The 16,202-nt window shown below is 53.1% G+C and overlaps 1 protein-coding gene across 3 annotated transcripts; it reads right to left on the minus strand.

Moving 5' to 3' along the window:
- Nucleotides 1-859: 859 nt before the first annotated feature.
- CTSB (cathepsin B) lies at nucleotides 860-14,336 on the minus strand. Of its 3 annotated transcripts, XM_080340961.1 has the most exons (11): nucleotides 14,259-14,276; nucleotides 13,762-13,867; nucleotides 8,289-8,440; nucleotides 7,656-7,741; nucleotides 7,133-7,247; nucleotides 6,701-6,819; nucleotides 5,949-6,034; nucleotides 4,475-4,621; nucleotides 3,369-3,485; nucleotides 2,392-2,520; nucleotides 860-2,305 (listed from the first exon to the last, which is right to left on the minus strand). In XM_080340961.1, exons 3-11 carry the CDS (start codon nucleotides 8,412-8,414, stop codon nucleotides 2,208-2,210), a joined length of 1,023 nt encoding a protein of 340 aa, XP_080197087.1. In that variant the 5' UTR covers nucleotides 8,415-8,440; nucleotides 13,762-13,867; nucleotides 14,259-14,276; the 3' UTR covers nucleotides 860-2,207. The 3 variants fall into 3 exon arrangements, with proteins under 3 accessions (XP_080197087.1, XP_080197085.1, XP_080197086.1); XM_080340959.1 differs by lacking the exon at nucleotides 13,762-13,867 and having other exon boundaries at nucleotides 14,259-14,336; XM_080340960.1 differs by lacking the exons at nucleotides 13,762-13,867; nucleotides 14,259-14,276 and adding an exon at nucleotides 14,176-14,232.
- Between the last annotated feature and the right edge of the window lie 1,866 nt (nucleotides 14,337-16,202).

Raw genomic sequence — 16,202 nt, forward strand, 5'->3', positions numbered from 1 at the left:
GTTTTGAAACTGGACTTCGAGAAGGAAGCGACGCTTTAAAGGCAAGCCCTGTTTTCTGAGGGTGGATTTCTGGATTTGTGGTCCCTGTCACCCCTAAGTGCTGCTCCTTTGTGAAGGGAGGACAGACACACAGACAGCCCCTGTCCTGGAGCTCAGTTTGGTGGCCTTAGTAAGGCCAAGCCATGTCCAGACTGTTACTCAGAGGGAGGACCCCTACTCCACAAGTACCCCTGTAGATAGTTTTAAGCTGTTGTTCAAACAAACTTTGTGCAGCTTCCTGTCTTGTTTAAATTAAAGTTTCCTTTGGGAAAAAAAAACAAAACACCTGTTTAGTTTTATTTTTTTTTAAATAATTTCTTCTACATTCATAATTCCCCACCCTGCCATAAGTTACAAAGCCTTGAGACAAAATGCAGTCGCTTCCTTGCTGCTACTGGGAGCATCTCATTAAAGCAAAGGAATAATTGTAACCAAGATGAGTGACATCTAAAGGTCAGTAAATTAACCTTTAATGGACCCTGCACTGCAGGCACTGCGGGTGGTGGCACAGACCTGAGCTGCAGATGTTCTCCAGTGCTTTGGTGCATCTTCCTCCCCACAAACCCTCTGTGTAGAGATGCCCTGGTCCATGTTGAAGCTCCTTCCCCACCATCAGGAGTGGGCAATGCCCTGGGGCGCCCCAGGAAACAACACAAGTCCCACTGTCCCCAGTATGGCCAGAGCACAGGGCTGGGACTGACCACCCTTGTATGAACACAGAAGGGTCTCACCTGGCTTCCACAACACCCAGAGCAACAGGACAACAGTTTGAGGTGGTTGGAAGTCAAGAAGAAGCAACCAGGGGGCAGGAGACAAGACATTGGAGAAATCATTTATTGGCACAGTTGTTCCATTCACATACACCACAGCTCTGTCTCACTGGGGGCAGTAAGCAGAGGTAAGGGGCTATTTTACAGTGCAAGGGAGAGCTTGTTCACATGGCTCAGGCCCGTAGCCTCAGCTCAGCAATATACTTTGTGCTTTAAAATTAAAAAAGAAAGCTCTTTCACTATATTAGTGTTGGCAAATCACATGATTCCTCCTACACAGCTATTACACCTCCCCCCCATAATAAAAATAAAGCTTTTTTCTTGTTTCTTAATGCCTGTGGCTAAAAAAAAAAAGAAGAAAAAAGCTTCAACAGTGTGCAAGTCAGCAAAATACCCCCAAGCACCTGCAGCCAACACCGGGAACATCCCTTATCTCTGCTCAGCGTTCAGCCCCAAAGCGCCACACTGATTTTGGATGCACGACCCGCCGCACACACTGAGCTCCCCATCCCTAGAGACATCCCAGGCCAGGCTGGACAGGGCTCTGAGCAACCTGAGCTGGTGAAGATGTCCCTGCTCATGGCAGGGGTTGGGCTGGATGAGCTTTGAAGGTCCCTTCCAACCCAAATTATTCCATGATTCTATGGCTAAGTGGCTTCCTCTTTCCAGCATGCTCCTAAGATGCTTGCAGGACATCTGCTCAAAGGCTCATGGAGCTCCAGCCAAGCCCTTCTCTAGGATCAATTACCCCAGACTACAGCAGAGAAAGAAAAACAACTAATAACCAGCAGAGAAACAAGTAGTTTAAAAAGCAGCTGAAAGGATGGAGCAGAGCAAGCGATGCACAAAGGACTTGCTGCAGGCAGGAGGGGCCTCAACGCAGCTCAGGCCAGAGCCAGCCCCGCATCAAGTTTGTCAGTATTTTGTCATTAAAAGGTCTAAGTTTAGCCAATTCAAGGCACACACTAACATCCCCTGCCTTAACAGTGTGACCAGCCCAGCCAGGGCTGCACAAATCACCCTGGGTCCATCTCCACTGCCCCATCAAGTCCCTGGTACCAGCACAAACCTACTGCTTCTTCCCAGTAACAAACTGGGCTGGAAGGGGTCTGGGCTACCCAGATACCATGGGCTAACCAAACACTACAGTGCAAGAGGCCAGTGAGCCCTCCAGCAGTCCTTTGAGCCCCATAGCTGTGACCCACCAGAAGCTTGCAGAAAGCAGCTTCAGCTCCACCATACAATTAAAAATAAAATTAAAAATAAAAAGATAAAAAGCTTTAATAAAGTAACCTCAACTATAGTCTCTTGGGAGGGAGGTAAGGAGGGGTTTCTGTACCCAACCTGCTATCAGTTAAAAGCATCGAGGACTCAGGATTATTTGTGGTTTGATCAAGGTTACACCCTCTTCCAGTACTGCTCCGTGCTGGGGATGCCGGCCACGATCTCAGACTCGATGCCGCAGTGGTCCTCTCCTCGGAGGATCTTGAAAAAGCCTGGAAGAACATCAAGGGCAAAAAGTCAACCTCTCCACCACACCACGAAGAAGAGGGAAGGGGAGCAGCATCTCGGGGTTCCTCACCATTGTCCCCCCAGTCGGTGTTCCAGGAGTTGGCCGCCAGCCAGTACGGAGTGCCGTTGTCCACCCCCCAGCCCAGGAGCCGGATCGCGTGGCCACCAACTTGCTCGCCGGTCACGTGCTGGTAGACACCTGCACGGCAACACCGCAACATGTCAACACTGCAACAGGCACCACATCGCCCCCCGCTTCAGACCATGGGCAGCTTGGGAGATAATTGATAGCAAAGCCCAGAGGCCACCTGAGATGGTGGTTTTGGTTAAACACAAACCTGAAGCTTAGTGGAAGAAAGGCTGATGCTAAGTACCTAAGACGGGCCAATAAGAAAGATGGGGACAAAGTTTTAGCAGGGCCTGTTGTGATAGGACAAGGCATGATGGTTTTAAACTAAAAGAGATTCAGGCCAGACATGTGGAAGAAATAGTTTAAAATGAGAGTGGTGAGAGCCTGTCCCAGGTTGGGCAGAGAGGTGGTGGATGAACCATCCCTGGAGACATCCCAGGCCAGGCTGGACGGGGCTCTGAGCAACCTGAGCTGGTGAAGATGTCCCTGCTCATGGCAGGGGGGGCACTGGGGGAGCTTTGGAAGGTCATTTCCAACCCAAACTATTCTGTGATTCTAAGTGTCAGCTCAGCACCCAGCACACCCAGAGACACCTGGCAAAGGTCCCAAAGGTGGCACATTCGAAGCAGTTCAGAACAAGGAACTGGGGCCACACCATGAGAACCATCTGCCAGGATTTTACCTAAGATCCTAGCTGTTGTTCTCAGCTGCATTTCTGGTCCCAAGCACCTGTTCCGCTTGTTATAAACCATTAGATACTGGAGATGGCATCTGCCCATGTTCTTCTAACACCAGATACTTAAGTGTGAACATGAGATGTCCTTTGAAACTTGAGTAGAGCGACAAGGGCCATGCAAGAGAGACCCTATGGATGAAGTATAAACGGGACTCCCTGCACCCTTCATGCTGATGCTCACCAGACTTGTACATCAGAAAGTCCTCATAGACAATAAAGGCTCCTTCCACCGGGCCATTCTTGTAGATCTCAGCCATGATTTCCTTCTCGCTGCGAGGGACACCGTAGGATGTGATGCCTAGGGAGGAAAACAACTCACACCATTAGTACAGCATTGTCAGGCCACAGAGGTCTTGGGACAGCTGGACAGCACCTGCTTGGCCTGCCCATGCAAGAAGACTTCTCCACTTAAAGGTTAAATTCAAACCCAGCTGTTCAGAGGCAACAGCACAGCCAGGCAGGGCAAGTGGGCTCCAACCATTCCTCTCCTGTTTAACTGAAGAGGTTTATTCTGTACCCAAAAACCTATTACCAGGCAGCTTCAGCAGGAAGTTTTCCCCTTATACTTCCTCAATTCCAAACCAAACCAAATTACTCCAGGCTAAGACAAATCTCCAAGAAGCAGCCAGACTAGCCTACATGTATAGGGCTGGCTACCACCAAGGAGTGGGAAGAAGATGACTTTGACACCAGAATCGCCCAGGACTCAGCACCATGCTCTTCAATCCAGGCAGGTGTTGGGCATTGGAACAGGCTGCGCAGGGCAGTGGTGGAGCCACCATCTCTGGAGATGGTTACAAGATGCGTAGATGAGGTTCTTAGGGACATGGGTTAGCGGTGCCCAGGGCAGTGGTGGAGCCACCATCCCTGGAGATGGTTACAAGATGCGTAGATGAGGTTCTTAGGGACATGGGTTAGTGGTGCCCAGGGCAGTGGTGGAGCCACCATCCCTGGAGATGGTTACAAGATGCGTAGATGAGGTTCTTAGGGACATGGTTTAGTGGTGGACTTGGCAGTGTGAGGTTAATGGTTGGACTCAATGATCTCCAAGGTCTTTCCAACCAAAATGTTTCTATGACTCAAATCAGTTCTCCCATCTCAATTGAGTCTCAGCAAATACTGAGCACCTGCCAGGCTTACGTTTGCTCCAGGACCACCCATCCAGAGAAAGCGGACCATAATCACCATAAAACAGCTTTGGAAGAAGTCTAACCCTGCCAACCCCACCGAGCTGCCACCAGGAGCAGCTCTGGAGCACTGAGCAGTGCTGGAGGCCACCTCCCTTACCGTAGTGCTTGTCCTCCTTGTACGAGGGCGAGTAGCCAGGTTCGCAGTGGCGGCTGCACCGAGGGGTTTCTCCCCCCTCCCCAGTGCAGGGTGGCCGGGAGCCGTTGACATGGTGCTCACAGGGTGGGATGGAGTAGGGACGGCAGCCTGTCAAGGACAGAAGTGGCATGAAGTGGCTGTCCCCAAACACCCCTGACCCCAACAGCCACTCTGGAGAAGGCACCAGATACCCCAAGAAAGGGTATGACCTTTCTGACCCCAAAGACCCACAGATCAGTGGGGTGCAAGCAAGAGTAGGTCTGCCAGATGAGCAATCCCTGCATCAGCAATGTGCTTCCCCTCTAGACCTGCTTCCCACGACCTCCCTCTTGACAAGGAGATGGAAAAGATGGAAACATGAACCAGCTCATGACCATGCTGGGAAGAAGCAGAGGTTTCCAGTCTGGAAGTTGCTTTTTGAGTGGGCAACATCAGAAAGACTCCTGCCTTCATCCAAAGTGTAATGAACTGGTCCAAAACCAGTAACAACAACAAAAAAATCCATAGCATGATTCATTCAGGCCAGACATGAATAAGAAATTTTATTACACTGAGGGTGGTGAGAGCCTGTCCCAGGCTGGCCAGAGAGGTGGTGGATGAACCATCCCTGGAGACATCCCTGGCCAGGCTGGATGGGGCTCTGAGCAACCTGAGCTGGTGAAGATGTCCCTGCTCATGGCAGGGGTGGCACTGGGGGAGCTCTGAATGTCCCTTCCAACCCAAACTATTCTGTGATTTTAAGCAAAAATCTTGAATGGTAAAGTCTGGACACTCTGCTCCCTTTCTGGATGTGTTTCCTGCCACTAGGTGCTGCTCAGGGACCTTTGTCCCAAAGGGGTGACCAGGTGCCATGGGAACAAGAGCAGCCAGCTGGGATAGCAGAGGTGCCTGAAATTATCAGAGGGCTGGAACAGCTCTGCTGGGAGGACACACTGAGGGCTGGGTGTTCAGCTGGATAAGAGAAGCTCCGGGGAAATGTTATTGCAGCCTTTCCAGACTTAAAAGGGGCCAATAAGAAAGATGGGGACAGATTGTTGAGCAGGGTTTGTTGCAACAGGACAAGGGGTGATGGTTTTAAACTAAAGGAGGGAGATTCAGGCCAGACATCAATAAGAAATTTTATTACAGTGAGGGTGGTGAGAGCCTGGCCCAGGTTGGCCAGAGAGGTGGTGGATAAACCATCCCTGGAGACATCCCAGGCCAGGCTGGACAGGGCTCTGAGCAACCTGAGCTGGTGAAGATGTCCCTGCTCATGGCAGGGGTGGCACTGGGGGAGCTTGAAGGTCCCTTGCAGCCCAAATTATACTATGGTTCTATGAGCCCAGCCCCAAAGGCGGGAGCAGCCACAAGGATGCAGACCAGAAAGAAGCACCCTGAAGGACACGGACCTGTAACTGAGCAGAGATGCTCCTCTTTGCTTTCACAAGGGACTTACCCACATGGGAATCGTAGAGTCCTCCAGACACGAGCCCCTTCTCTGTCCAGTACCTCCACGCGCCGGAGGGGTAACCACCATTGCACCTGGAGAAAGAGGCACCAGTTCCAGCCTGTCCAGAGCCATCCCCTTCTGGGGGATGCAAGGGACATGAAGCCAGCTGAGGATGGCTGAAGTGAAGCTTTCAGCAGGTTGAAACTTTCTAAGTCTGTCCCTGTCTTCCCCAGGATTTATAGGCCTCAAGACACCAAAGCCTCAGGGCAAGAAGGATCTAAAAGCATCCATGCCTTCATCCCAAAGCAGTAGTGCCCCCTTACCAGGTCTCTGGTCAGCCCCTGTCAGTAGCAGCAAAAGTCACAGAACTTGGTGACTCAACCCCGCACCCTGCTCTCAACAACTGCAAAAGCCACAGGCAAAAGAACCAACTTGTGCCTGAAAACCAAGGCTTTGGGGCTATTAAAAGATCCTTCCTTTGGCTTGGGTTGCTGTCAACTCTATAGGGAAAAGCATCACTACATGCTTGCTCTCCCTCCACCATCCATCATCATCCAGCTCCTGCTGGCAGCAGGATGTGACCCCGAGGGACATTCAGTCCATGCAGTCACCTTTATGTTCCCAGCTAACTCCAGCATCTACAGCACAAAGCACCTAAAGAGACTAGGAAACCAGGGCTGAAATGTTCAGCATCTTTGGGTTCTGTCCCCATACCTCCCACTCCCCTTTTAAGTGTACAAGAAGCAAGAGCAGCTCACCCCATCCCGCACTCGAAGCCGCAGCACGACAGCAAGTCCTCTGCCGAGACCTCCACGCTCACCTTGGCGTTTGTGTGAACGCAGATTCTGTCCGAAATAGCTTCTACGGCACCGAAAGCCTGCAGACAACCCCCAAATTCCAAGGGAAGACCATTAAAGCTGGTGAGGAGAGAGAAACCGGGCAACCTGCTCATGGCAGGGGGTTGGACTAGATGAGCTTTTAAGATCCTTTCCAACCCAAACCGTTCTATGAACCTTTGGCAATGAGTGCAGCAAGCATGAGCCTGGCTAGGAGAAGCCCACCAAGAAACTCTGACACCACAGGATCCCCCATGTCCCCCCCATTTATGCAATTCAGTATCGAACTCAACAGCAGTTATTTTGGCCAGTAAACTCTATATTGACACAATCTTAAACCACCCATGCTCTTACCCAGCAAGAGCCACAAGAGCCCTGGTCTCTTATCTCACTGATGGTAGGACAGTTGGGCCACTGTGTCCGTGAGTCGAAGCTATCAGGAAGCTCCATATCTCCAGCAAAATCTACCCTGCAAGCAAGAAGAGGGACGTCCTGTTATAGAAACAGCAGTGTGACAACAGGACTGGGTGCACGGGTCTCTCCAACCTCCTCTGAATGTGACCTGGAGGACAAGAGCTCTTGCTGTTTGCTTACTGAAGGAGAACAAATACTTCTGAAGGCCTCAGACCAGGTCAGCAGTTCCTCAGTGTTTTTCAGTTCCAAGGAGTACAAATTACACAACTGGTCAAATATCTGGCGGGACGGAGGATGGATGTTCCAGCCATGCGTGATCCTGTGCTTAACTCCAAGCAAGATGTCCAGCAAGCTGCACCCAGGGGAACCCCAACTCACAGCCTGCCAGGGGAGACCCTCACGCACCCCAGACACACCAGGAGCATCCACACACGTTTTTACAGGGTTTTCATCATCTTCTCACCTCTCTGGGAGCTTGGGTCCACCCAAGAAGGTGCCACAGAGCTGCTTCACATAGCTCATGTCGGTGTTGTGGAAGTTGTGCCCTGCCTGGGAAAAGACACAGAGCAATGGGACGTGACTCTCCACAGCCACCAAGTGCATTGCTGGGACCAGCATAGTGCTCCAGATCTCCATCAAACCCACACAGGGTCTGATAGTTGTTTTAAAATCAATGGGCCAAGAGCCAAAGTGCATGTGGACACAGAGCAACACAGCTCCTTCCAGGATCAGTACTTGATGACCAGTAAGCTAAGGTCCAACTCTAGGCTTTGGCTGCAGCAGCCTCATCAAGGAGGTTTTGGCCAGGTCACCAATGCAGCTGGACACTTGCTGCTTGTTTCCAACCTCCCACAAAGTCTCAGCATTGCTCCTAGTCTATGAATTCATCAGTGTTCTCCTCCAAGGAGAAGCTGCACAGTTACTGTCACCACAAGAATCCCTGATGGCATCAACTCATTGGAGAAGTCAACTGGGACCAAGGCTGGTTTGATGCAACCACAGTGATGCAACTCCCAAAGCTCAGCTATTAAATCCCGCAAAGAGACTCTCAAGCAATGCATCAAAAAACCCAAAACAAAAGCAACCTGGTACTCACCTTCCAGGTGGTGTTGAGCTTGTTTATGTGGTTGACCAAGTCACTGGAGAGAGGACGGTAGTAAGGAACGCTGCGAGCATTGGCGAAGGCCACCAGGACACACAGGATGGACACGGACGGCCACATCTTGGCGACAAAACAGGACACTCCACCTGCAGCCAGATTTGGGCATCGTTGGAAACCTTCCCAAGGCATGAGGGCTTGGCAGGAGGAATGTCACAGCAACACGTGGGAGGATCAAACACGTGGCTGCGTGAAGTCCCTCCTGATCCCGATTTACCCCAAAGGTCAGGAGAGACACAGGAGCCGACTAATAATCCCCCCTCCTTGGAAGAAACCAGACAAAGCAACACTGTTTGTCAACCACTTAAGGATTAGTAGCAGCAGGAAAATATCTTTTGAAGCAGATCCAAGGGATTTGGAGGGTATTAAAAGCAGTGTTTAGTTCCACAACGCTGGAGAATAAGGACCAGGAGAAGGAATAGGTGACTCCCCCACCATGGTAAACTGCAGGCAGAACTTGCTTGTGCCTGCCCTAGTGCACTGCTCTTCCCTTTGAAGACATCACTTCAAATCACATTTTTGGGGCTTTACAGCATCATTTTGGCCAGCCCATTGCCATGAGGCCCCTGATTGGGGTCACAACCCTGAAGCAGGGAACTCCTGCCCATGCAGAGGGGGTCTGTGCACATCGGAGCTGCCTTCCCACACAGGGTTTTTCATGAGAGGGGCTGTGAAGCCCCAGCCCTTGGTGCAGGGCACCAGAAAAATCTCAATTTAAGGAAGAGAGATGCAGGGGAAACCCAGGAGCACAGCAAGAGAGGACCAGAGCATCACCCTGCCCAAAGATGCTCCACGGCTCAGGCGTTTCTCTGTTCTCCTGCCTCCTTTAACCTAATTCACTTTAAATTGCCCAGTTGCAGTTTAATCTCCGACATTAGCACCCCCACACCTGACTCGGATGTGCAGATGGACCACGGGCTGCTCAGCCTTTTCAGCACAGGACACACATGGACCTGCTGGAGAGGGGCCAGAGGAGCCCCAGAAATGATCCGAGGCTGGAACAGCTCTGCTGGGGGACAGGCTGAGAGAGTTGGGGTGTTCAGCTGGAGATGAGAAGCTTCAGGGAGACCTTAGTGTGGCCTTTCTGTACTTAAAAGGGGCTGATAAGAAAGATGGGGACAGACTTTTGAGCAGGGCCTGTTGTGATATAACAAGGGGTGATAGTCTTAAAGTAAAGGAGAGGAGACTCAGGCCAGACATGAGAAAGAAATTGTTTGTGCTGAGGGTGGTGAGAGCCTGTCCTAGGTTGGCCAGAGAGATGGTGGATGAACCATCCCTGGAGACATCCCAGGCCAGGCTGGACGGGGCTCTGAGCAACCTGAGCTGGTGAAGATGTCCCTGCTCATGGCAGGGGGGGCACTGGGGGAGCTTTGAAGATCCCTTCAACCCAAACTATTCTATGATTGTACAACCTCTGCAAACACACCAATCCACCCTCGTCCTCCTCCAAAACCTCCTAGCTCCCATCCAACCCGATGAGCACCAAGCCTGGTGAATGACCCAAGATGTCGAATACTCCACAGCAGCCTGAACAGCAAGAGATATTTAAGCTTTAATTCCTACTCATCTCAGCAAGCTGAACGTGTAATCACCTTTGCAAGCCTGGGCTTAAACCCTTCTGGACAAATACACCCAAAGGACTGGACACACAGCTCCTGCCAGCAGCTCTCCAGCCCCGAGGCAGCAGAACTTGCTGAGCAGGGGATGGGGAGATGCACAGATTCCCATGCAGGCTGCTTCCACCCACTCACAGCCAAGTTTAGCCTTTCCAGAGAAGAAAACCCAGCAGGAGTGTCCTACTTTCTGCCAGCGACAAGCCCAGGCGGCTGCAGCTAACTAACTGTATTTGTTTTTTCCTTTCACCGTTTATTTTTCTTCCCACTCTCCAGGCTTTTAACACAACGCTCAGCACAACAGCCAGTTGAGCTGCAGCAGCATGTGGATCCTCCTACCCTCAAATCTCACCTCTTTGAAGGTATTTCATGTGTATTTGCTCGCTTAGGGGTTTCTCCCAGACAAGGGACTCGCTGGCATTGCTGGTGTCCCCACCACAGTCTGCTGCTTACCCAGCAGGAAAGTGGTTACACCCACAGACACAAATATACATTTCTAAGTCTAGTGTGATTTTTCACTTTCAGCATGGCCACAGGAAGGTGACAGACCTAAGCTTATTAAAAATCTTAAAAAACAAAAAAATCACAAACACAAAACCAAAATAACCACCCCAAAAACCTCTGTGCTTCCTGCAGTCTGCTTTATATTTTCTGTAGCACAGAAAGGAGGCAGTTTTGAGGCCAGAAGCTGCCTTGACACACTTTTGTTTTCAGTAGGATGCTTGTATACTTGCTGACACGCTAAAACCGCCCCACAAAGCCTCCCACATGGACACGGCTGCTTGTACCGCGCTGGCTGGGACGGACATGGGACATCTCCCATCCTCAGGTTACCCGACCACACCGGCTGCAGCCTGCGAGCCCCAGGCAACCCGAGACCAAAATGAAAGGAGATACCAGGCAGTTTCTATTCCGACAGGCGCTCGTGTTTTAAGCTCTGCCGCGCTGCATCTGCCCCGTGACGTGGTCACCCAAATAACGACCGACTGGCTCCTGTTTGCAGCAAAGAGCATCTTGCCAAGTCTCCTACACGCACGGGGCTTTGGGGGGCACAGATTATCCCAAGATCTGGGTGGAGAATGAAGGGGAAATCCTTTATCGCATAGGGACAGGTATTTTAGCAGGGCCTGTTGCAATAGGACAGGGGTGATGGGTTTAAAGTGAAGGAGGGGAGATTCAGGCCAGATAGAAGGAAGAAATTGTTTATGAGGGTGGTGAGAGCCTGTCCCAGGTTGGCCAGAGAGGTGGTGGATGAACCATCCCTGGAGACATCCCAGGCCAGGCTGGACGGAGCTCTGAGCAACCTGAGCTGGTGAAGATGTCCCTGCACATGGCAGGGGTGGCACTGGGGGAGCTTTGAAGATCCTTTCCAACCCAAACTGTTCTATGAAGTCTCCCCTGGGTATGAATTTGGGGGATGATACCTCAACCAGCTGGCGCAAAGTATCTCACGACCTGGGTGGAGAAGGAAGGGGAAACCCTCAATCTCATGCCATTTCTTCCTCCCCCGGCTTTCACAAGTGCCCTGTGTACAGCAAACCTATATTTAGAAAGCACAGGCACGGGACTCGCAGGGTGAATTCCAGCGGACAGGGAGTCACGTGCAGCCAGAGGCACATCGACCCCAGCGGCAACGCAGGGAGTCAGAAAGAGCTGCCGGTTCCCAACATCACCCCCGTTTCTCCACAGATACCAGCAGAAAGACGCTTCCCATAGCAGCGTTATCGCACTCATGCTTCCCCCACGGCCGCTATCTCCTCTGCACACACAGACGTTTTAAACACCACCAAAAGAGCAGCACCAAAAACTGAACTTGCACAGCAGCTGCTGCACCTGGCAGATATCTGCTCTTCTTTCTGCAGGGTGAACAGGCCACAGGGGCTTCTCCAGCAACCCCAGCAGATCCCTTTGCATCCTCCATGTCCCTGGAGGTGCCTTGTGGCTTTAGGATAAACCTGGCAAAGGCTGTCTGCACAGGTCATGTCCCATCACAGCCTGTTAGCTTGAAAACAAGAAGCAAAACTCAGCTGTTGGACTTAAGACGCAGCAGCTTCACCCTGGCAAACTCTTCAGATGGCAGGAAGTTGTTTGGGGCTTGCAAATAAATCCCCCCCCCAAGCTGCTGCACCTCCTTCTGAGCTGTGGACAAGTCCCCTGCGCCCTGCTTTGGGATCCAAAGTATCCAGTAATGTGATTTTTTGAAGGATGAACAAAAACTGACTCGCCAGCATGCTTAACCCTGGGCGGGACTGTCACAATTCAGACAGCTGTTTGCTAAAAAAGAGGAAATTCGGGCCATCTGAGTGCAGCCTTTGACTCGCCCCCACTCCAGGCTGAGCAAGGAGGAAGCACTGAGGCCGAAGGCTCTTCAACATGAGCTGCTCAGAGCAACTGCAGCGTGCGAGGGAGGAGAGACTCCGAAGAGATGCTGCACCACCCACCCGCAGTCCCTGCGGTCCCTCTGCGGGGATGGAGGTGACATCATCCAGGTGCCTCCTCCATCCCTCCTGACCAGGAGATCTTGGTGCCAGAGGCGGTTTCCTGGCTGTTTTCCCAAGGAAAACTGTTTGGACCGCATTACGGTGAGGATGAGCAGGATCACGCAGCCTCCTCGCAGCGGCCGAGGGAGATGCGCAGATATAATACAACAAACCCCTCTGCAGTGAATTGCGGTGAAGGTCTTCTTGTTACTCAGAAATCAAAGCCTACAAGTCCTATTTTAATGGCCAGTTCTCTGCATCAAAAAAAAAAAAAATCAAAGAACCCCAAAGCTGGCTATGCAAAGCCCAGTTCACATGACTCCGCTTAGGCAGGTCAGGCCAGGAGATAAGCCACAGCCCTGAAGCACCTTCGTTGTCTGGGCCGAAGCCCTCCAGGCACAGACAGAAGCACCTACACACCCTTTTCCAAGGATCTGGGGAAGATAAAAGCTGTCTCAGCCTCATAGCTATGACACCCCCACCCCTCAGGGTGAGAAGTACCCAGCAAAGCCCAAGTCATGTGTCCTCCTCCAGCAAACAGCCCTTCACCCAAGCTGAGCTTTGTCCTTTGTTCTGGCTGCCAATATTTGTGTGTGACTCTAAGCCACAATAAAGCAACTGCATAACAAAGCCATCCAGCTTAGCTTGCTGTGCCACCAAGGCTAGTAGCTTGGTGGCCACACCAGCACGCACCAAACTCATGGCGTGATGACTTCGTTATGGCCATTACTGCGTTATCCACCAAACTCATGGCCTGGTGACTCCATTATGGCCATTACTGCGTTATCCAAGCTTGACATTTTTTTTTGTCTTATTAATAAAGAAAAAAGCACAAGCCACTCTTCCCCACTTCCTTTACAGGAAAGCAAAACCATTATCACAAGTCAGATATCTAGCAAAATAAATGCATTTCGAGGCAAGTTGCAGTGCTCCCCTCTGCAGCTTGAATCCACAGAAAATGCAAACTGCACTGATTTTTTAATTGTGATTATTTCTTTTTTCCTCTTGCAGACAAATCCACAAACCAGAGTCTTGCACAAGCCCCCAGCTGCTGCCGCAGACACCCTGCGCCACTGAAACTCCTCGCCCTCAACCTTCCAACCTGGAGGTAAATACGAGAAGCAAACGATCTTTACTGTATCACGCCTGCAGAACAACCCTGAGAACGAGATATATGGACGACCGATACATTGCGCATCAGACAGATGTGAGGCAGCTTTTATCCATCGCCACCTCCAAGCCATGGTCCTGGTGCCAGACCCCAGCTTGGCCACACGTCACGGGATATTCCCAGAAACACTTCAGTGCCAAACCGACCTCCTTGGCGTCAGCTGACGAACAGGGTTGGGGATATTTTCTTTCCAGTCTTCATTATGAAAACAAGGTTTCCGCTCTGCTCCCCCGCCGCTTACAGGAAGATCTGCTGTTTCTCAGGCGCACTAAGGGTTAATGGCATCTCCCCCGCAACAAACCTCGCCCGCAGCTGAGCTGCAGAGCATCCCTCCTAGACTCACCGCTGCCAAAAAATACCCCAAAATGCAGCTGGAAAGCGTGGGAGACGTTTCTGCTGCGTGTTCCGCCGCACCCCGCGGGCGCAGGGCTGGGGTCCCACGCGGGTGCGGAGCTCCCGAAAAGCCCCACTGCTCCACATCCCCACCCGCACCCCCCTACGCGTGTCCTCCTGCCCCAAGCCGGGCCGAGCACCGCAGCATCGCCCCGACACCCCCTTACCTGCCCCCGCTGCAGCGCCCGCACCCGCGCCCCGCTGCGCTCCTTATGGCCCCGACCCGGCCCGCCCCCCCGCCAGGACTCACCGCCCCGTATAGCCCGGCCAGCCCCGCGGTTCCTATGCGGCCGCGGAAGGGGCAGCGCCCGGCGGCTGAGTCATCCCGGCCCGCCCCCGCCGTGACTGCATCCTGCCCGCTCCCCGCCTCCCGCCCGCCCGCTGCCCGCCCCCAGCCCGCATGCTCCTGCCGGTTTCCCTGCTCCTGCCTGCACGCCTGCGCCTGTCTGCATCCCGGCTCCCGCCTGCATCCCGGCTCCCGCCGGCATCCCTGCTCCTGCCTGCATCCCTGCTCCCACCTGCATCCCTGCTCCTGCCGGCATCCCGGCTCCTGCCTGCATCCCTGCTCCTGCCGGCTTCCCTAATCCCGCCTGCATCCCTGCTCCTGCCTGCATCCCTGCACCTGCCTGCATCTCTGCTCCCACCTGCATCCCTGCTCCCACCTACATCCCTGCTCCTGCTGGGATCCCGGCTCCTGCCTGCATCCCTGCTCCTGCCTGCATCTTGGCGCCTGCCGGCTTCCCGGCTCCTGCCTGCATCCCGGCTCCTGCCGGGATCCCGGCTCCCGCCGGCATCCCTGCTCCCGCCTGCATCCCTGCTCCCACCTACATCCCTGCTCCTGCCGGGATCCCGGCTCCCGCCGGCTTCCCTGCTCCCGCCTGCATCCCTGCTCCCGCCTGCATCCCTGCACCTGCCTGCATCCCTGCTCCCGCCGGCATCCCTGCTCCCACCTACATCCCTGCTCCTGCCGGGATCCCGGCTCCTGCTGGCTTCCCTGCTCCTGCCTGCATCCCTGCTCCTGCCTGCATCCCTGCTCCATCCTGCCCACATCCCTTCTCCAGCCCACCTGCATCCCTCTGCCATCCTTCCTCCAACCCACCTATATTCCTCTGCCACCCTTGGCATACCTGAGGGACGGGAGGCCACCCAGAGGGACCTGTGCAAGTTCAAGACGTGGGGCCATGTGGAACTCATGAGGTTCAACAAGGCCAAGTGCAACGTCCTGCACCTGGGTCAGGGTAACCACTGGTTTCAATCCATGCTGGGGATGGAGCAGCCCTACAGAGAAGGACTTGGGGTGCTGGGGGGTGAAAGATTGAACATGAGCCAGCAACATGCGCTTGCAGCGCAGAGGCCAATTGTGTCTCTGGCTGCATCACAAGGAGCGTGGGCAGCAGGTGGAGGTTGGTGATTCTGCCCCTCTGCTCCGCTCTGGTGAGACCCCCCTGCAGTGCTGGTCCAGCTCTGGGTCCTCAGCACAGGACACACATGGAGCTGCTGGAGAGGGGCCAGAGGAGCCCCAGAAATGATCCGAGGCTGGAACAGCTCTGCTGGGAGGACAGGCTGAGAGAGTTGGGGTGTTCAGCTGGAGATGAGAAGCTCCAGGGAGACCTTATTGTGGCCTTTCAGTGCTTAAAAGGGGCCGAGAAGAAAGATGAGGACAGACTTTTGAGCAGGGCCTGTTGCAATAAGACAAGGGGTGATGGTTTTAAAGTAAAGGAGGGAGATTCAGGCCAGACATGAGGAAGAAATATTTTATAATGAGGGTGGTGAGAGCCTGTCCCAGATTGGCCAGAGATGTGGTGGATGCCCCATCCCTGGAGACATCCCAGGCCAGGCTGGACGGGGCTCTGAGCAACCTGAGCTGGTGAAGATGTCCCTGCTCATGGCAGGGGTGGCACTGGGGGAGCTTTGAAGGTCCCTTCCCACCCAAACTGTTCTATGATTCTGTGAAAATGCCTCTATCCCACCTGCATCCCATCTCCACCTTTCTAGCTTTCCTCCTCAAACCCGCCTACATCCCTTCGCAATCCCACCAGCATTTCACCTCCATCCCACCTTCTTCCGTCCTCCAACCTTCAGCATCCTGCCTGCATCCCATCACCTTCCTGCCCATATCCCACCTCCATCATGCTTGCTTCCCTCCTGCATCCCACCTCCATCCCCTGACCATCCCACCTCCATCCCCACAGCA

This window comes from Nesoenas mayeri (genome assembly GCF_963082525.1).
Source record: "Nesoenas mayeri genome assembly, chromosome: 3".
NCBI lineage: Eukaryota > Metazoa > Chordata > Aves > Columbiformes > Columbidae > Nesoenas > Nesoenas mayeri.